General features: G+C 46.2%; 1 protein-coding gene across 3 annotated transcripts in view; it reads left to right on the top strand.

Annotated features, from left to right (window-relative positions):
* LOC139383907 (spermatogenesis associated 17) overlaps window positions 1-22,235 on the top strand; it is a 60,668-nt gene that overhangs the window by 15,200 nt on the left and 23,233 nt on the right. For all 3 annotated transcript variants that reach the window (XM_071128513.1, XM_071128511.1, XM_071128512.1), the window contains 2 exons: window positions 2,579-2,727; window positions 14,362-14,497. In XM_071128513.1, the coding sequence (XP_070984614.1) occupies window positions 2,579-2,727; window positions 14,362-14,497 (285 nt within the window). The remainder of the gene's footprint in view (window positions 1-2,578; window positions 2,728-14,361; window positions 14,498-22,235) is intronic.

The raw sequence follows: 22,235 nt of genomic DNA, 5'->3' as shown, positions 1-22,235 counted from the left end.
TCAGGCGAGTATCAATTCCAAATCATAGGGCCTCTATAGGTCATTCAGAATTGAGAGTGGGTTGTTCTTGAATATGGGTGACCTAGCTGTTGTCTGAATTATGAAATTAATATATATAAAAAATATCTAATGTATGATCTTTGCGGTCATTTGCCTCTTGAATTTCGTCAATGAAGTAAGTAACAGCCATGTAGGGGAGAGTGAGATTTTCTGAAGCCATACTGATGTTTGTATATCAGACTTTCCTTGTTAAGATATTTGATAAATCTGTTTAATGCAAACTTCTCAACCAAAAAAATGATCTCTGGCAAAATTTGTATAGAAGTAGTAACAGTATTAGTATAGAAGACTTACTAGGAACTTAGTAACAGTACTACTACTAGTATAGCAGTATATCTGTAAAGTCTCAGGCCTCTTAGAGGAAACAGATGTGTTCACTCACTTCCTCTGACTGGTCCAATCAGGCTCCAGAGATGGGGATAACAAAGTGTCATAGAAATTATCGGAGGAGCTCTCCCCCTGGTGAGGATGATGAAAGGGGGCGCGTGGTGCCGTGAGATGATTCTTTAAACTCCCCTTAAAAAAGAATGATATCATTAAAACATGGCGGCGTGTCTCTCACGGGGCCACTGGAAGACGTTTAGACCCTCCGATCCAGGCAGATCAGCAGGTCCTGTCAGCCCAAGCTGCCGCTATTAAAGTGAGCCTATCAAACCAGGCCTCCGCCAGGGAATACTCCGCCATTTAAAACAGCCTTGATGAAGAATTCTTTAAGTACCCCTGGATTCCGGCGTGTCATCTCGTCCAGCTGTGAGAAAGATTTGATGAGAAGCGTTTGCCATTTGTGTTATTTACGGTCCAAGGCTTTTATGGTAACTGGTTCCTATTATTGGTTTCTATTAATGTAAAACATAAGTGAGCAGAAATGAGGCGTGGATCATCTCTTTTTATTAGCCCAGAGTCCCTCACCCCGGGCACTGAGATGGTGCACACACACACACACACACACACAAAGACACACGCATACACATAGAGACATGCACGCACACACTCTCTCTTATGCACACCCTGCTCCGGCTCCATCTGGCTCTTGCTAACAGGAATTCATTATAGAAGGCTGGGATGTCTAACACTGCTCCATGGATGAGATGAGCCTACATTATTTATCTGTGTTTTACCCTCGCTAAGGACAGGGTTCACCCCCATTTCCTCTCCTCCCTCTGCCTCATCCCTCTCTTTATCTCTCCCTCTTTCTCCTCCCCCCCTCACGCTCTTTCTATTACTTCCTACCACTGCCTCTACCAACCTCTCTATCTCCCTCCCTTCTTCTCTCCTTCCCTTTATCTTTCCCAGTCTCTCCCTTTGTCTCATTGTCACCCGTTTGTCTTCACTTCTCTCCCTCCCTCCCTCCCTCTCGCTCCCTCTCTTCCTCTTTCTTTCCCTCCCTGTGTTTCCCAGTGTTCTTGGTGTGTGTGTTCTCCAGTAGTGTGAGTCCAGGCCTGTCCCCAGTGTGATAACATCAGTGGTGATGGATAGGTGGAGGTGGTTGTTTGGGAAGTGTTTGGGTCTGGTCAGGCCAGGGTGCTGATCCTGTGGTGATAGGACCAAGGACAGGGGCTCCCTGCTAGCTACTCTCCCCAACCAACCAACAGCAACAAAAGCTGAAGGTCACTCCACTAAACAACAGCTACCGAACAGCACAACCACATTGAGAGAAGTTACAGGACTAAGGAAAGTTAAAGGACTATGGGAAGTTAGTGGAGACAAGGGGAAGTTACTAAACTAGACTGAGGAAAGTTACTTAACTACACAAAGAAAAGGTACTTAACCAAACTAAAGAAAGTTACTTAACTAGACGAAGGAAAGTTACTAAACTACACAAAGGAAAGTTACTTAACTAGGATAAAGAAAGCTACTTAACTACACGAAGGAAAGTTACTAAACTACACAAAGGAAAGTTACTTAACTAGGATAAAGAAAGCTACTTAACTACAAGTTGCTTAAATAGACTAAGGAAAGGTACTAAACTAGACTAAGAAAAGTTACTGTAGATTAAGGAAAGTTAATTTACTAAGGAAAGATACTGTAGACTACAGATAGTTACTAAACTAAGGAAAGTTACTGTAGACTAAGGAAAGTTACTAAGCTTTAGTAACCAAGGAAAGTTACTAAACTAGTCCAAGACTAAGGAAAGTTACTAATTAGATGAAGGAATTAGACTAAATTGGCTGTGGATTTACTGCTAAGCCATAACTACCGGTGGGGGGACGGATCAGAGAGAGAGAAGAAAGAAAGAAAGAGAATGATAGAAAGAGTTGGAGAAATAGAAAAGAGGGATAGAGGTAAAGAGATGGAGAAAGATGCAGAGAAAAGGGAGAGAGAGCCGGGAGAGACTAGAGACAAACCTCTGATTAAGACGTGATATCGAACAGAGGAAAACCGGGAAAGACCACTGCAGGGCTTCTGACTTACAGTACAGCATGTTTGATCAATGGAAAATGTTTTGAATGTTGGGGATGTATTTGTCATGCCCGCTGGTGTCTGTATAATGGCTTCCCATCTTTCCCCTGTGTGTTAGGGTCCGTTCCGTGGGCCAGCGGAGGTGTGGGCTCAGAGACAGCGTGGTCTCGAGCCGTCTCTGAGAGTCCAGACCTCCATCTCTGACCTGGAGCAGGCCCAGGACCAGCTACGCTCTGGAGAATGGAGGAACCACACCATGGAGACCATGTAAGTACACACGAACACAGATGCAGCCTTTTGTCCTAATGGATAGCAGTTATATGCTACTTTTCATCACATGAAAAAGGGCTTTACAGTGTGTGTGTGTGGATAATGGACTTCATCCACCTCCTGTGTGTGTGTGTGTGTGTGTGGCTCACACCTGAGCCTTTTGGGGAGACTGACAGTGCAACTGCAGCACTACAGCAACAGCAGGACTACAGCAACAGCAGCACTACAGCAACAGCAACATCTGAAGCATCAGAACACATTCCTTCCACAACAGAACATAATCACAGTATAACAGGGGATTATCATCACCCCACTTTAGACTAGAAAGGCTGTTTAACTCTGTAGTTTAATTACCAGCTCACTGTGTTATATTCAGACTATATTCAAACACAACCCCATTACCACAGCGCGCACACACACACACGCACACATATGAATGCATGATCCTACACACACACTATGCACACAGAAACACCACAGATAGTTCATGTGGGAATCCGATTATTCTCTGTATGTGTGTGCGAGCGTGTGCGTGTATGTGTATCTGTCTGTGTGTGCGCCTGTTCGTGGGCAAAGAGAAACGCCATTAACCCCCTGTTTGATCCACCAGCCGCCAACACCCACACTCATTTCAACTAGATGTTTCAAGGGACCACACTGAATTTGCCTGCGTACCCTCCTTGTCACCCCCACTCTCTCTCCCTTTCCAGTTGAATGTGTCTCTAATGAGTTATCAGACTCTCCAGTGTAGCGTGATGATGATGGTTTTGGGGGGGTGGGGTTAAAGTGGCTGAGGTGACAACTTCACATCTGAAGAGAACACTGTTACAGTACTGAGCGATTTCCCCTTTAAGTCAAAATTGGCTATATTGTAAAAATGTGTGTGCTTTTTGGTCTTAATTTAAGGTTAGGGTTGGGCATTAGGGTTAGCAGTGTGGTTAATTTTAGGGTTAGGGTTGCACATTTTGGGGAATATTCAGAGGTGGAAACTTTCCGTGGGAATTAACGGAAATATATGCAAATTAATATTAATACCATTTAAATGTAGCTGTTTTTTATATATACGTATTTACCATATCATATGGAGACAAACATAAACCTTATCAAAAGTAGACATAATTGCAAATGATTAAATCCTTCCAAAAACGATTTAGTTTACGAATTGAACTTTAATTAAATGAGTTGACTCTTCATATGGGATGATTTCACTGAACAACATAAAGGGAATATTGAATGATCCTCAATGATCCATCACATCTCCCAAAAACATTTTCAACATACATCTGTAATATGATACTCAAGAAACTAAAGCTTTGGTTATCTTCCTCTGAGGCTTCAATGTCTTCTCCCTGGACCTCCTCAATGTCCACCTCTTGAACATCAGACTATGAGGCCTCATCTTCACTGTCACTTTCCAACCTTGTTGAGGATGGCTCGTTGTCAGGCTCAAAAAGCCTCAAATTTGCCCGGATGGCCACCAATTTTTCAAACCTTGTATTGGTCAGCCTGTTGCGTGCTTGGGTGTGTGTGTTCCCAAACAAGGGCATGTTGCGCTCTGATGCGGCTGATGTTGGTGGGATTTGGAGGATGGAGGCAACAGGGGAAAGAGCCTCAGATCCACAAAGTCCCTTCCACCAGGTGGCTGATGAGATATGTTGGCACGACTGCCATATTGCATCTCCATGCCAAAGCCCTTGCTTGGAAGTGTACTTCGCCAGACTGCCAAGAACCTTGCCCTCATCCAGGCCAAGGTGGCGAGACACGGTAGTGATGACACCATAGACCTTGTTGATCTCTACACCAAACAGGATGCTCTTGCCAGCATACTTGGGCCTTCAGCTCGTCTGCATTGAAGAGACCGGTATGTCTGTGCTCTTGTAGAATACTGGTTGAGGGGTGGAGATGATATAGTTAATTATTCATTGCCAACAAACATTCGACCACCCTTCAGAGATGATTGCAATACAGTCTGCTTTCTCTATGATTTGCTTGACGTTCACTTGAACTCTGTTGAACTCTGCATCCAGCAAATGAGTAGATAAAACATGTCTGGTTGGAGGGGTGTATGCTGGGCGAAGAACATTCAGAAATCTCTTCCAATACACATTGCCTGTGAGCATCAGATGTGAACCAGTTGCATACACAGCTCGAGAAAGACATTCATCAGCATTTCTCTGACTACTTTTTAAAATATTTTTTATATATTTTTTTATTTCACCTTTATTTAACCAGGTAGGCTAGTTGAGAACAAGTTCTCATTTGCAACTGCGACCTGGCCAAGATAAAGCATAGCAGTGTGAACAGACAACACAGAGTTACACATGGAGTAAACAATTAACAAGTCAGTAACACAGTAGAAAAAAAAGGGGAGTCTATATACATTGTGTGCAAAAGGCATGAGGAGGTAGGCAAATAATTACAATTTTGCAGATTAACAACACTGGAGTGATAAATGATCAGATGGTCATGTACAGGTAGAGATATTGGTGTGCAAAAGAGCAGAAAAGTAAATAAATAAAAACAGTATGGGGATGAGGTAGGTAAAAATGGGTGGGCTGTTTACCGATAGACTATGTACAGCTGCAGCGCTCGGTTAGCTGCTCAGATAGCTGCTCAGATAGCAGATGTTTGAAGTTGGTGAGGGAGATAAAAGTCTCCAACTTCAGCGATTTTTGCAATTCGTTCCAGTCACAGGCAGCAGAGAACTGGAACGAAAGGCGGCCAAATGAGGTGTTGGCTTTAGGGATGATCAGTGAGATACACCTGCTGGAGCGCGTGCTACGGATGAGTGTTGCCATCGTGACCAGTGAACTGAGATAAGGCGGAGCTTTACCTAGCATGGACTTGTAGATGACCTGGAGCCAGTGGGTCTGGCGACGAATATGTAGCGAGGGCCAGCCGACTAGAGCATACAAGTCGCAGTGGTGGGTGGTATAAGGTGCTTTAGTGACACTGTGATAAACTGCATCCAGTTTGCTGAGTAGAGTGTTGGAAGCAATTTTGTAGATGACATCGCCAAAGTCGAGGATCGGTAGGATAGTCAGTTTTACTAGGGTAAGTTTAGCGGCGTGAGTGAAGGAGGCTTTGTTGCGGAATAGAAAGCCGACTCTTGATTTGATTTTCGATTGGAGATGTTTGATATGAGTCTGGAAGGAGAGTTTGCAGTCTAGCCAGACACCTAGGTACTTATAGATGTCCACATATTCAAGCTCGGAACCATCCAGGGTGGTGATGCTGGTCAGGCGTGCGGGTGCAGGCAGCGAACGGTTGAAAAGCATGCATTTGGTTTTACTAGCGTTTAAGAGCAGTTGGAGGCCACGGAAGGAGTGTTGTATGGCATTGAAGCTCGTTTGGAGGTTAGATAGCACTGTCCAAGGACGGGCCGGAAGTATATAGAATGGTGTCGTCTGCGTAGAGGTGGATCAGGGAATCGCCCGCAGCAAGAGCAACATCATTGATATATACAGAGAAAAGAGTCGGCCCGAGGATTGAACCCTGTGGCACCCCCATAGAGACTGCCAGAGGACCGGACAGCATGCCCTCCGATTTGACATACTGAACTCTGTCTGCAAAGTAATTGGTAAACCAGGCAAGGCAGTCATCCGAAAAACCGAGGCTACTAAGTCTGCCGATAAGAATATGGTGATTGACAGAGTCGAAAGCCTTGGCAAGGTCGATGAAGACGGCTGCACAGTACTGTCTTTTATCGATGCGGTTATGATATCGTTTAATACCTTGAGCGTGGCTGAGGTGCATCCGTGACCGGCTCGGAAACCAGATTGCACAGCGGAGAAGGTACGGTGGGATTCGAGATGGTCAGTGACCTGTTTGTTGACTTGGCTTTCGAAGACCTTAGATAGGCAGGGCAGGATGGATATAGGTCTGTAACAGTTTGGGTCCAGGGTGTCTCCCCCTTTGAAGAGGGGGATGACTGCGGCAGATTTCCAATCCTTGGGGATCTCAGACGATATGAAAGAGAGGTTGAACAGGCTGGTAATAGGAGTTGCGACAATGGCGGCGGATAGTTTCAGAAATAGAGGGTCCATATTGTCAAGCCCAGCAGATTTGTACGGGTCCAGGTTTTGCAGCTCTTTCAGAACATCTGCTATCTGGATTTGGGTAAAGGAGAACCTGGAGAGGCTTGAGTGAGTAGCTGCGGGGGGGGCGGAGCTGTTGGCCGAGGTTGGAGTAGCCAGGCGGAAGGCATGGCCAGCCGTTGAGAAATGCTTGTTGAAGTTTTCGATAATCATGGATTTATCGGTGGTGACCGTGTTACCTAGCCTCAGTGCAGTGGGCAGATGGGAGGAGGTGCTCTTGTTCTCCATGGACTTCACAGTGTCCCAGAACTTTTTGGAGTTGGAGCTACAGGATGCAAACTTCTGCCTGAAGAAGCTGGCCTTAGCTTTCCTGACTGACTGCGTGTATTGGTTCCTGACTTCCCTGAACAGTTGCATATCGTGGGGACTATTCGATGCTATTGCAGTCCGCCACAGGATGTTTTTGTGCTGGTCGAGGGCAGTCAGGTCTGGAGTGAACCAAGGGCTATATCTGTTCTTAGTTCTGCATTTTTTGAACGGAGCATGCTTATCTAAAATGGTGAGGAAGTTACTTTTGAAGAATGACCAGGCATCCTCAACTGACGGGATGAGGTCAATGTCCTTCCAGGATACCCGGGCCAGGTCGATTAGAAAGGCCTGCTCACAGAAGTGTTTTAGGGAGCGTGAGGCAGTGATCGCTGAGATCCTGGTTGAAGACAGCGGAGGTGTATTTGGAGGGCCAGTTGGTCAGGATGACGTCTATGAGGGTGCCCTTGTTTACAGATTTAGGGTTGTACCTGGTGGGTTCCTTGATGATTTGTGTGAGATTGAGGGCATCTAGCTTAGATTGTAGGACTGCCGGGGTGTTAAGCATATCCCAGTTTAGGTCACCTAACAGAACAAACTCTGAAGCTAGATGGGGGGCGATCAATTCACAAATGGTGTCCAGGGCACAGCTGGGAGCTGAGGGGGGTCGGTAGCAGGCGGCAACAGTGAGAGACTTCTGGAGAGACTAATTTTCAAAATTAGTAGTTCGAACTGTTTGGGTATGGACCTGGAAAGTATGACATTACTTTGCAGGCTATCTCTGCAGTAGACTGCAACTCCTCCCCTTTTGGCAGTTCTATCTTGACGGTAAATGTTATAGTTGGGTATGGAAATCTCAGAATTTTTGGTAGCCTTCCTGAGCCAGGATTCAGATACGGCAAGGACATCAGGGTTAGCAGAGTGTGCTAAAGCAGTGAGTAAAACAAACTTAGGGAGGAGGCTTCTGATGTTGACATGCATGAAACCAAGGCTTTTTCGATCACAGAAGTCAACAAATGAGGGTGCCTGGGGACATGCAGGGCCTGGGTTTACCTCCACATCACCCGCGGAACAGAGGAGGAGTAGAATGAGGGTGCGGCTAAAGGCTATCAAAACTGGTCGCCTAGAGCGTTGGGGACAGAGAATAAAAGAAGCAGATTTCTGGGCATGGTAGAATATATTCAGGGCATAATGCGCAGACAGGGGTATGGTGGGGTGCGGGTACAGCGGAGGTAAGCCCAGGCACTGGGTGATGATGAGAGAGGTTGTATCACTGGACATGCTGGTTGTAATGGGTGAGGTCACCGCATGTGTGGGAGGTGGGACAAAGGAGGTATCAGGGGTATGAAGAGTGGAACTAGGGGCTCCATTGTAAACTAAAACAATGATAACTAACCTGAACAACAGTATACAAGGCATATTGACATTTGAGAGAGACATACAGCGAGGCATACAGCAATCACAGGTGTTGAATTGGGAGAGCTAGCTAAAACAGTAGCTAAAACAGTAGGTGAGACAACCACAGCTAATCAGCTAGCACAACAACAGCAGGTAAAATGGCGTTGACTAGGCAGGGAGGGTCGGATTAACTACACACAGAGCCTGAGTGCGGCTGGGGCCGACAGATAAAACATAAACAAGCAGAATGGAGTACCGTGATTAATGGACAGTCCAGCATGCATCAGCTATGTAGCCAAGTGATCAGTGTCCAGGGGGCAGCGGTGGATGGGGCAGGGAAGCTGGACTGGCGAGTATTATCCAGGTTAAAAAACTGGCTGGCTGTGCAGAAGGTTAAAGGTAAAAGCCGCTAGCAGTGGCTGACAATGACTGAATAGCTTGTAGCTAGTTAGCTGGTTAGCTTCTGGAGGTTCTTGAGTGTGTTCTAAAAATTAAAAATAATAACGATTCCGTATCACATTGGGTGAGGCAGGTTACCGGAAGGTATAAACAAAATAAAAATCGAAAAGAGATTGAAAGTAAATATGGGTCCAGTGAGTGTTTGGGATGCGGCGATTCAGACGGTTAGCAGGCCTGTGCTAACAAACTAACAGTTAGTAGGCCGGGGCTAAACAAGGTAGCAGTTAGCGGACCGGGGCTAAACAAGGTAGCAGTTAGCGGACCGGGGCTAAACAAGCTAGCAGTTTGCAGGCCGAATTAGCAAGCAAGGAGATAGCAAGGGCTAGAAAGTTAGCCTTTGGGGGGCGTCGCGATGGAGCGAGTCTGTTTATGCCTCTTCATGCGGTGACATCGATAGACTGGTCGTGGGTCCAGATATTGTAGCCCAGGAGTATGCTTCGGTGGTAGCACAGGAGCTCTGGCCGGGCTAGCTTCAAGCTAAGTGGGTGGAAACGCTAGCCAGGAGTAATCTTGCGGTTAGCTAGTTAGCTAGTTATGAAGATCCAGCTGAAAATGTTCCGTTAGCGGTGGGAATCCGGGGATAAAAAAATAATAATAGGTCCGTTATGCTCTGGTTAGAGTCGCGTTGTTCGAACTGGCGAGAGCTTTCCGAGCTAAAGGTTAGCTGATGACCGGTTAGCTGAAGACCGCTAGCAATGGTTTGCTGACTGATAGCTGGTAGTTAGCTGGCTAGCTTCAGTTGAGGGGTTCCGGATCCGAAGTAAATATAAATACTTTAGGAAAAAATAGCTACATTGGGTGAGGCGGGTTGCAGGAGAGTCAAAAAAGTCAAAAAAAACTTCTGATTCCAGGAGGACCGTGAGCTGTTGCTATCGATAGGGTGGCTGATTCATCATTTTCACCTCAAATTAGAAGTAGAGGGACTTTTGTCAGAGGTTGCTTGTTGTGAGCGCTGAGGGAACTTTTAGGCACTTGGCCAGATGATTCTGCATCTTTGTTGCATTCTTCACATATGATTTGGCATAGTATTTGCAAAAGTACACAGCTTTTCCTTATACATTCGCTGCAGTGAAATGTCTTCACACATCAGATAGTACACGTGGCATTTTCCTGTAAAAATTTGAAAAAATGAGTCAAAAAAAATAAATACAATTCCATGTACAGATAAATAGTTAAGCAGTTAGATTAAACAACTCCTTTGTGAGATAAATGTGTTAAAATGAAACATGTATGGAAACAGGTGAATTAACACTCCTCAGTTAACAGGCTCAAGCAAGCTAAAACCCACATGGTAGCAACTAGCATAAATTGTTAAGTTAAAAATGATTTAAACACACTTTGCTGTAAGCTACTATTTACTAGTTAACAAAAAATCATGTAGGTCATATAAAATATATTCACCCGACCCAGTATTGTAATCAAAACTTACCAGAAAGCATGTAGTCCTTGGCTCAGACAGTATAGTAGTGTGGGCTCAATAGCATCTCATTAGTGTGCAAGATCTTGAGAATCAGCTGTACATGTGATGGAAGAGTGCACTGCACATGTGATGGAAGAATGCATTGTGCATGCAGAGGGTTTGCAATTCCATTGAATTGGGGATAGTTTAACCAAAATATGCCACAATACCTAGAATTGCCCTATGTTTCCCACAGAAAAGGTTCACTGTTAATGAGCTAAGTTTTTTGATGAATTTAAGCTAGTGACCACTCTGCAGAGCCTCCCCCAGAACAAGATTCATGACAAAAAAACGCTTCACTAATGCTAGTGGGTCATTGTCTTCAGTACATGCTCAGATGGGAGTGTATACATATGGCCACTTATTGAACAGGATGTTACCAAATGAAGACTACTGAATTCAAGCTATAGTACAGGACAAGTGAGCTCTGCCTAGACCCAGAGAAGACAAAGAGACTGGAGATGTGAGAAAGAAAGTGATGCAGTCCTTCCGTACCCTGGTCACACACAGCCTAAAGCATCTGAGTCCAGGTTTAACAGGCACATTATCAGTCTCAGTTGACTGAAACAACACAGTCTGCACGCACACACACACACACACACACACGCGCGCACACACACACACACACACACACACACACACACACACACGTCTGTCTCAGTTGACTTAAACAGCACAGTCTGCACGCACACACACACACACACACACACACACACACACACACACACACACACACACACACACACACACACACACACACACACACACACACACACACACACACACACACACACACACGTCTGTCTCAGTTGACTTAAACAGCACAGTCTGCACGCACACACGCACGCACTCACACACATCTGTCTCAGTTGACTGAAACCACACAGCTTATGTAGTCACACACGGACACGGGAGACTGATCAACTCAACAACCTCCCCCTGCTCCTCCCTTTCTCTCTCTCTCTCTCTCTCTCTCTCTCTCTCTCTCTCTCTCTCTCCTCACCCTCATGGTTTTTGGTGGCAGTGTCTGTGCTCATATGCCCATGTGTGTGTGCCTGTGTGTGTGTAAATGTGTATGTGTGTGTTGTCACCGGGCCCGGCAGCTCGGCCTCAGCCCAAAGATCCCTGGTGAGGAGTCAAACTTTCCTTAATAGCCCTGAATGAATAAAAACTAGCCTATTAAAAGGCAATCGGGAGGCAATAAGAGCCGTGAGTGGAACCAGCCGGCGAGGCGAGGCATGCCCGGGCCCAGTGCAGCCTGGGACATTGGGGCCACATTAATATCACGCCGCTGATGTCCCTCCCATGTGCACATTAGCTCGGACTGCTGGGTAATCTGTCTTGTAGGGTCTCTGGTGGCCACAGAGTGTCTTTGCCGCCTTGTTTGTGTTTGTGTGTAGACGTGTGTGTGCACGTGCGTGGGCGCCATGCAGGACCATCGCTTAAACTGACCAATTCCAGGTTTGTCATGCCACCTTGTGTGGTGTACACGTCCCTCTCTCTTCCTTGTCTCTCTATAACTATGTATAGTAGGAAATGAGTTCACTAGCTCTTGAATACATCAGACTAGTGATAGATGCTGATTATTTATTTGCTACATGCATTATATTATTGGCAAACACAATTTCCACACAGCCTGAGATGTTAATGTAAGTGCTATTTTATTTAACTAGGCAAGCCATTTAAGAACAAATTCTTATTTACAATGACGGCCTACCCCGGCCAAACCCTAACCTGGATGACGCTGGGCCAATTGTGCGCCGCCCTATGGAACTCCCAATCACAGCCGGTTGTGATATAGACTGGAATCGAACCAGGGTGACGCCTCTAGCACTGAGATACAGTGCCTTAGACCGCTGTGCCACTTGTGAGCCCACTATACATACGCGAACGCTACTATACATACGCCAACTCAACAAAAAAAACTCAATGTGGAAAGCGTATCTATTGAGTAGGGTTTTAATACAAACCCAGCTAGCACATTTGGTTCCTTGACAGTTGTGGGAATGTAAGATTTTGGTTTCCCATTGGTTCTGGGAACGAAGCCATAAGTTCCCTGACCGGTAACGTTTTTAAACGTTCTGAGAACGGAAGTGATTATTTTGCCTGTTCTAGGAACATACATTTTTAGGTTGCAGGCAGGTTCTAAGAACGTTTTACTATGGTTCCCTGAGAACATTTTTCAATAAAATGTTGAATAAAATTGTTAGTTTAGGTTAACTGCCTTGAGCTCAGATAGGACACTTGGAAATTAATTTGCTTAGGTATTAATCATGCAAACCCATTTCTTTTTTTATTCTGGCACTTCGTCAGTGAGATTCAAACCTTTGAACTTCTGCTCTTTATCCATAGAATTAGTACACTGCGCCACCAGGATGGCAGGCAGGTCACCTGTAATAAAAGTCAGTATTTGGTGTCCATCCATGTCTGAGGATGTCGGAAGATGATGTGGAAACTGACCTCTAGGGGCAACAGTGAGTAATGGAGTCCAGGTGAGTCCGGTGAAGCGCTGGTGCGACTAACGATGGTGACAGGTGTGTGTAATGATTAGACGTCGGCTGAGGGGTGACGTGGGAGCCTGTCGAGCCAACCGAGGCTTATGAGCCTCTCGAGCCAGCTGAGGCATGGGAGCCTGACAAGCCAGCTGAGGCATGGGAGCCTGACAAGCCAGCTGAGGCATGGGAGCCTGACAAGCCAGCTGAGGCATGGGAGCCTGACAAGCCAGCTGAGGCATCCCCGGTTGCTTCGGCAGCGGGACCCAACATCTCCAACAAAAAAACAAAAAACTCCCTGATGCTTCCAATTGTGGTGTCTGCGTTCTGTAACGATTCCGTACTTTAAACAGAACCATGAGGAAACCTGTACGAAACAATATGCTGAATTACTGAAACCACCAAAAAGTATCATGCACGATTCCCAGAACTTCGTGGGAAAGATGTTTGCAAAATAACCATAGGACAACCACACTCTCACCAAGCTCTAAGAAACATATGGTTCTCAGAATGTTATGTGCTAGCTGGGTAGCGCCTAGGTAGCTTTTTTGTTTGTTTGTTTGTTTAGTGATGTACTCAAGTTGACCCCCACCCCCCGACACACACGCACACACCTAGTGCACAGGATACATATTCCCCCAAGCAATGTGTCTGGGGTGTAATTTACAAAATCAACCTGACGGAAATTAACAGCTGGCTTTCCTCCTCAGCAGTAGCGATTTACCTTGAACACCAGCAAACAACGAAAAACAACCACACACACACCTAACTCTTATATGTAGTGATAAGCTCTGCAGACAAAAAGTCCCATTTGGCTGCAGAAACACACTATAGAGCAGGGGTGGGCAACTCCAGTCCTCGGGGGCCTGATTTGGTGTCCCACTTTTTCTCCATCCCTAGCGAACACAGCTCATTAATCAAATTGCATTCTAAACTGAAGATCATGATTAGGTGATTATTGGGGTCAGGTGTGTTAGCTGGGGCAAAACTCTGACACCAATAAGGCCCCCGAGGACTGGAATTGCCCAACCCTGCTGTAGAGGCTCTTTGAGTGTGTGGGGGGAATTTGGATGGAAATCAGACGTGTGTGTGTGTGTGTGTGTGTTCAAATTGAGTAGTGATGGTGTGTTTCCTGGGTCATTTCCACTGTGTGGTCCAAAGCAGAGAGACATGAGACAAGGCCTGCATCGTTAGACTGGACCAGCAGGCACTCATGTAATATCAGACTGGGATGGAGATGAAGAGAGGAGCCTGCCATCATGGAGGGAGGGATGGAGGGAGGTGGGATCGAATCGGAGGCCCATACTGAATGTTGTGTCTAGGAATTGTCTTAGAGATGGGGCTTCGGTTTACAGAGATCGGACTGTATATTGTCTTGAAGGTGCACTGGAATCTATCGAAACAAGTAGATACCTCATGACATTATTGTCGACGTTGTTGACATGAGACTTCATAGGTCCTCTCCTCTCCTTCTCTCCAGGTTCCAGCCGTTCTCTAAGGCCCATCAGAACAGGAGTTATGAGAGGATGCTCCACACCTCCTCTTCCTTCCAGCCTGTCCCCTACGGGACCAAACACTTCAGAGAGGAACACCAGGAGAACCTGCAGGGGAAACAGGTACCAATGTTGTTTTCTTTGTGCGTGTGTTTTCCCGCTGGGAATTCCTGTTCCTCTCACATCATCCTCTGTGCATTGTGTATGATTCAAGTCAACCTTTTTTGTTGTTGGACATCCTGCTATCTTTTTGACTATGTTGTTATTTGAGATATGAATCTGTTCAATATCTGAAGACACACACAGCCTCAGTTTAAGAAACAACACTCGCTTTTACACATGGAGAGCACTCTAACACAACCTCCCAACTTCAGCTATACACATTTGTCAAACCTGACAGCAATTTAATAAATCCATGCACTCTCTCACGCGCAAATGCGCACGCACGCACGCACGCACACACGCACGCACACGCACACACACACACACACACACACACACACACACACACACACACACACACACACACACACACACACACAATCACCCTGGCCACAGTCAAATTCCACACACACACACCTGCGGGGATGCATACGTAAATGAGTGGGCTGTGGCAGCAGCAGTGTGGTCGGCCCCAGGCATTAGGTAATTGAGTGTGTCTTTGCTCAAGGCCTTTCATGGATCAGGGTTTTTTATTAGCTCTGTTCCCAGCAGCCACAGCCCAGCAGCACGCGCGCACACACACACACACACACACACACACCAATTGCCTGGAAACGAGGCAAATGAGAGAACACTTTGCCCAGAATGAGATAAACAAGGCGGCACGCCACAGGGTCTCCCGCCGCTGACGGCAGGGGCAGGATATGTCGCGTGTCTCAGCAACACTGGACACTTTGCTAGGGGGATGTGTGTGTTGAGATGTGTCAAGCAGGGTTTCCGTCATGAAAATGTTGCGCCGGACATTTGACCGGCAGCATTTTAATTTACCAGACATTTGAGAAATGTACCGGACCCATAATGCATTGGGTGCGTAACCTGATTAGGGCGTCTACCCACGCTGCTCAGAGTGACAGAAATATCAATCACATGTAGATTATGGTAATTCATATTAACAGAACATGCAAGTCTAGGATGCAACTATGTATGTCCTTCTTACCGAATTCCAATGTGCACTTTGATGATGTTTAGATTCACTTTCCACATGTACTTTTCCTCAGCCAACAAGATGAGTAACGAACAGCAAATCCCAAGCCTATATCAATCTACTATCCCCATAGTAGAAAAGTTAACCTATTATATTGGTCATCTTGTCGAGAAAAAAATGGCCTATACCAAACAGGCTCTGGGACATTTGTGGGACAATAGATCCCAAATACGTTCAACCAATAGAAACAGGCTACAGTAAATAACAAAGTTAAAAAGCAATGATTCTGATGCAACAGATCAGAACATTTAGCTTAAAATGTTGCAAAATGATTATTTCTTCACATTATAAGCGCAGCAATGGGCACCGCCCGAATGTTTGTTTCATAATACATTTAGCGGGAAAACACCACTGTCGAAATGAGAAATTTAGAAAGAGGGGAAATCTAAAGATGCAAGAACTATGGATTGCTAATATGACTAGGATTGTGCCTTTTGGCTACTGGACACTGAAGGAAAGTGGATCTCTGATCTCTCTTTTGAAGAACATATCAAGACTGTTTCAAGGACAGCTTTTTTCCATCTACGTAACATTGCAAAAATCTGAAACTTTCCAAAAATTATGCAGAAAAATGAATCCATGCTTTTGTTACTTCTAGGTTAGACTACTGCAGTGCTCTACTTTCCGTCTACCCGGATAAAGCAATAAATAAACTTCAGTTAGTGCTAAATACGGCTGCTAGAATCCTGACTAGAACCCCAAAATTTGATCCTATTACTCCAGTGCTAGCCTCCCTACACTGGCTTCCTATCGAGGCAAGGGCTGATTTCAAGGTTTTACTGCTAACCTACGAAGCATTACATAGGCTTGCTCCTACCTACCTCTTTGATTTGGTCCTGCCGTACATACCTACACGTACGCTACGGTCACAAGACGCAGGCCTCCTAATTGTCCCTAGAATTTCTAAGCAAACAGCTGGAGGCAGGGCTTTCTCTTATAGAGCTCCATTTTTATGGAATGGTCTGCCTACCCATGTAAGAGACGCAAACTCGGTCTCAACCTTTAAGTCTTTACTGAAGACTCATCTCTTTAGTGGGTCATATGATTGAGTGTAGTCTGGCCCAGGAGTGTGAAGGTGAACGGAAAGGTTCTGGAGCAACGAACCACCCTTGCTGTCTCTGCCTGGCCGGTTCCCCTCTTTCCACTGGGATTCTCTGCCTCTTGCCCTATTACAGGGGCTGAGTCTACTTCCGGCGCCGACAGAGATGGCCGCCTCGCTTCGCGTTCCTAGGAAACTATGCAGTGTTTTGTTTTTTTACGTGTTATTTCTTACATTAGTACACCAGGTCATCTTAGGTTTCATTACATACAGTCGAGAAGAACTACTGAATATAAGATCAGCGTCAACTCACCATCAGTACGACCAAGAATATGTTTTTCGCGACGCGGATCCTGTGTTCTGCCTTTCACCCAGGACAACGGAATGGATCCCATGCAGCGACCCAAAAATATGACTCCGAAAAAGAGGGAAACGAGGCGGTCTTCTGGTCAGACTCCGGAGACGGGCACATCGTGCACCACTCCCTAGCATTCTTCTCGCCAATGTCCAGTCTCTTGACAACAAGGTTGATGAAATCCGAGCAAGGGTAGCATTCCAGAGGGACATCAGAGACTGTAACGTTCTTTGCTTCACGGAAACATGGCTCACTGGAGAGACGCTATCGGAGGCGGTGCAGCCAGCGGGTTTCTCCACGCATCGCGCCGACAGAAACAAACATCTTTCTGGTAAGAAGAGGGGCGGGGGCGTATGCCTTATGGCTAACGAGACATGGTGTGATGAAAGAAACATACAGGAACTCAAATCCTTCTGTTCACCTGATTTAGAATTCCTCACAATCAAATGTAGACCGCATTATCTACCAAGAGAATTCTCTTCGATTATAATCACAGCCGTATATATCCCCCCCCCCAAGCAGACACATCGATGGCTCTGAACAAACTTTTTTTGACTCTTTGCAAACTGGAATCCATTTATCCGGAGGCTGTATTCATTGTAGCTGGGGATTTTAACAAAGCTAATCTGAAAACAAGACTCCCTAAATTTGATCAGCATATCGATTGCGCAACCAGGGGTGGAAAAACCTTGGATCATTGTTACTCTAACTTCCGCGACGCATATAAGGCCCTGCCCCGCCCTCCTTTCGGAAAAGCTGACCATGACTCCATTTTGTTGATCCCTGCCTACAGACAGAAACTAAAACAAGAGGCTCCCACGCTGAGGTCTGTCCAACGCTGGTCCGACCAAGCTGACTCCACACTCCAAGACTGCTTCCATCACGTGGACTGGGACATGTTTCGTATTGCGTCAGATAACAATATTGACGAATACGCTGATTCGGTGTGCGAGTTCATTAGAACGTGCGTTAAAGATGTCGTTCCCATAGCAACGAATAAAACATTCCCTAACCAGAAACCGTGGATTGATGGCAGCATTCGCGTGAAACTGAAAGCGCAAACCACTGCTTTTAATCAGGGAAAGGTGACTGGTAACATGACCGAATACAAACAGTGCAGCTATTCCCTCCGCAAGGCTATCAAACAAGCTAAGCGTCAGTACAGAGACAAAGTAGAATCTCAATTCAACGGCTCAGACACGAGGCATGTGGCAGGGTCTACAGTCAATCACGGACTACAAGAAGAAATCCAGCCCAGTCACGGACCAGGATGTCCTGCTCCCAGGCAGACTAAATAACTTTTTTGCCCGCTTTGAGGACAATACAGTGCCACTGACACGGCCTGCAACGAAAACATGCGGACTCTCCTTCACTGCAGCCGAGGTGAGTAAGACATTTAAACGTGTTAACCCTCGCAAGGCTGCAGGCCCAGACGGCATCCCCAGCCGCGCACTCAGAGCATGCGCAGACCAGCTGGCCGGTGTGTTTACGGACATATTCAATCAATCCCTATACCAGTCTGCTGTTCCCACATGCTTCAAGAGGGCCACCATTGTTCCTGTCCCCAAGAAAGCTAAGGTAACTGAGCTAAACGACTACCGCCCCGTAGCACTCACTTCCGTCATCATGAAGTGCTTTGAGAGACTAGTCAAGGACCATATCACCTCCACCCTACCCGACACCCTAGACCCACTCCAATTTGCTTACCGCCCAAATAGGTCCACAGACGATGCAATCTCAACCACACTGCACACTGCCCTAACCCATCTGTACAAGAGGAATACCTATGTGAGAATGCTGTTCATCGACTACAGCTCGGCATTCAACACCACAGTACCCTCCAAGCTCGTCATCAAGCTCGAGACCCTGGGTCTCAACCCCGCCCTGTGCAACTGGGTACTGGACTTCCTGACGGGCCGCCCCCAGGTGGTGAGGGTAGGCAACAACATCTCCTCCCCGCTGATCCTCAACACTGGGGCCCCACAAGGGTGCGTTCTGAGCCCTCTCCTGTACTCCCTGTTCACCCATGACTGCGTGGCCACGCACGCCTCCAACTCAATCATCAAGTTTGCGGACGACACAACAGTTTGATTACCAACAACGACGAGACGGCCTACAGGGAGGAGGTGAGGGCCCTCGGAGTGTGGTGTCAGGAAAATAACCTCACACTCAACGTCAACAAAACTAAGGAGATGATTGTGGACTTCAGGAAACAGCAGAGGGAACACCCCCCTATCCACATCGATGGAACAGTAGTGGAGATGGTAGCAAGTTTTAAGTTCCTCGGCATACACATCACAGACAAACTGAATTGGTCCACTCACACAGACAGCATCGTGAAGAAGGCGCAGCAGCGCCTCTTCAACCTCAGGAGGCTGAAGAAATTCGGTTTGTCACCAAAAGCACTCACAAACTTCTACAGATGCACAATCGAGAGCATCCTGGTGGGCTGTATCACCGCCTGGTACGGCAACTGCTCCGCCCACAACCGTAAGGCTCTCCAGAGGGTAGTGAGGTCTGCACAACGCATCACCGGGGGCAAACTACCTGCCCTCCAGGACACCTACACCACCCGATGTTACAGGAAGGCCATAAAGATCATCAAGGACATCAACCACCCGAACCACTGCCTGTTCACCCCGCTATCATCCAGAAGGCGAGGTCAGTACAGGTGCATCAAAGCTGGGACCGAGAGACTGAAAAACAGCTTCTATCTCAAGGCCATCAGACTGTTAAACAGCCACCACTAACATTGAGTGGCTGCTGCCAACACACTGACACTGACACTGACTCAACTCCAGCCACTTTAATAATGGGAATTGATGGGAAATGATGTAAATATATCACTAGCCACTTTAAACAATGCTACCTTATATAATGTTACTTACCCTACATTATTAATCTCATATGCATACGTATATACTGTACTCTATATCATCGACTGCATCCTTATGTAATACATGTATCACTAGCCACTTTGTTTACATACTCACCTCATGTATATACTGTTCTCGATACCATCTACTGTATCCTGCCTATGCTGCTCTGTACCATCACTCATTCATATATCCTTATGTACATATTCTTTATCCCCTTACACTGTGTATAAGACAGTAGTTTTGGAATTGTTAGTTAGATTACTTGTTGGTTATTACTGCATTGTCGGAGCTAGAAGCACAAGCATTTCGCTACACTCGCATTAACATTTGCTAACCATGTGTATGTGACAAATAAAATTTGATTTGATTTGAGTGACTGGCTTACTGGTGCTCTTTCATGCCGTCCCTAGGAGGGGTGCGTCACTTGAGTGGGTTGAGTCACTGATGTGATCTTCCTGTCTGGGTTGGCGCCCTCCCTTGGGTTGTGCCGTGGCAGAGATCTTTGTGGGCTATACTCGGCCTTGTCTCAGGATGGTAAGTTGGTGGTTGAAGATATCCCTCTAGTGGTGTGGGGGCTGTGCTTTGGCAAAGTGGGTGGGGTTATATCCTTCCTGTTTGGCCCTGTCCGGGGGTATCATCGGATGGGGCCACAGTGTCTCCTGACCCCTCCTGTCTCAGCCTCCAGTATTTATGCTGCAGTAGTCGGGGGGTTAGGGTCAGTTTGTTATATCTGGAGTACTTCTCCTGTCTTATCTGGTGTCCTGTGTGAATTTAACTATGCTCTCTCTAATTCTCTCTTTCTTTCTCTCTCTCGGAAGACCTGAGCCCTAGGACCATGCCTCAGGACTGCCTGGCATGATGACTCCTTGCTGTCCCCAGTCCACCTGGCCGTGCTGCTGCTCCAGTTTCAACTGTTCTGCCTGCGGCTATGGAATCCTGACCTGTTCACCGTACGTGCTACCTGTCGCAGACCTATTATTGGACCATGCTGGTCATTTATGAACATTTGAACATCTTGGCCATGTTCTGTTATAATCTCCACCCGGCACAGTCAGAAGAGGACTGGCCACCCCTCATAGCCTGGTTCCTTTCTAGGTTTCTTCCTAGGTTTTGTCCTTTCTAGGGAGTTTTTCCTAGCCAACGTGCTTCAAATTTGATAACCAATAGAAGCTGAGAGAGAGACTACTGGTTTCAAAGGCATGTGGAAGTCTTTTATAAAATAATTGCCTCCGCGGATATGGTCGGACTTTGCCTGGCTACTTTGAAGCAACGTAAAACATGCCTCACAATATGTAGTGAAACATTCAGGTTTCAAACCATTAAGTAGCTACATAGCTATATTTTCAAAATGCATTCTGCCTCCAGCTCAATGCAAATTGGTGTGTGACGTACTGATGAAGCCTTCCTTCCATTGCCTATGCGTTTGAATGGCGAATGGGAAGCGCGCTTCAATTAGGCTACCAGTTGAGAAATAGGCCTAGAAATCGTAGCTCTTTTTTAATCGTGGCCGTCCAAACTTTTTTTTAACACACGATTGCATTTCGAATTGTTGCGCAGTGATTGGGCTTATTAAAGCGCTGTCTGATCGATTGTCGACTCAAAGGCTCTGGACCTGTATGCTGTGCGTTTGCGATAAATACGATACATAACGAATATACACACGCCAATTTAATTCCACTAAATTATGCAAATGAACCCATAGACCAATAAGCATGACCGGCCAAATGTATTTACACACGACGGGTACTTCCATCAATTAATAGGCTTAAAAGCAAAAGTGATTTTTTTTCTTCTCACGGATAATCAATCAAATTGATTTAGAAACCCCTTTTTAAGTTAGCAGTGCTTATACAGAAACCAAGCCTGAAACCCCAGAGCAAGCAATGCGGTTATTTTAGCACAGTGACTAGGTAAAACTCCTTAGAAAGGACAAAACCTAGAAAGAAACCTAGAGAGGAACCAGGCTCTGAGGGGTGGTTCTGGCCGTGCCGGGCTGAAGATTATAGGTGAAGATTATAGGAGTACATGGCCAGTCCTCTTCTGGCCGTTCCGGGTGGAGACTATAGGAGTACATGGCCAGTAAGGCCAGATGGTTCTTCAAGATGTTCAAACGTTCATAGATGACCTGCAGGGTCAAATAATAATCACAGTGGTTATAGAGGGTACAGCAAGTCAGGAGGAAATGTCAGTTGTGTGAGTGAGTGAGTGAGTGAGTGAGTGAGTGAGTGAGTGAGTGAGTGAGTGAGTGAGTGAGTGAGTGAGTGAGTGAGAGAGACAGACAGAGAGACAGAGAGAGAGAGAGAGAGACTAAACAGCAGGTCTGGGACAAGGTAGCATGACTGATGAACAGGTCAGGGTTCCATAGCCACAGGCAGAACAGC

This window comes from Oncorhynchus clarkii, chromosome 25, assembly GCF_045791955.1.
Source record: "Oncorhynchus clarkii lewisi isolate Uvic-CL-2024 chromosome 25, UVic_Ocla_1.0, whole genome shotgun sequence".
Taxonomy (NCBI): domain Eukaryota; kingdom Metazoa; phylum Chordata; class Actinopteri; order Salmoniformes; family Salmonidae; genus Oncorhynchus; species Oncorhynchus clarkii.
This window is presented reverse-complemented; position numbering and strand designations above follow the sequence as displayed.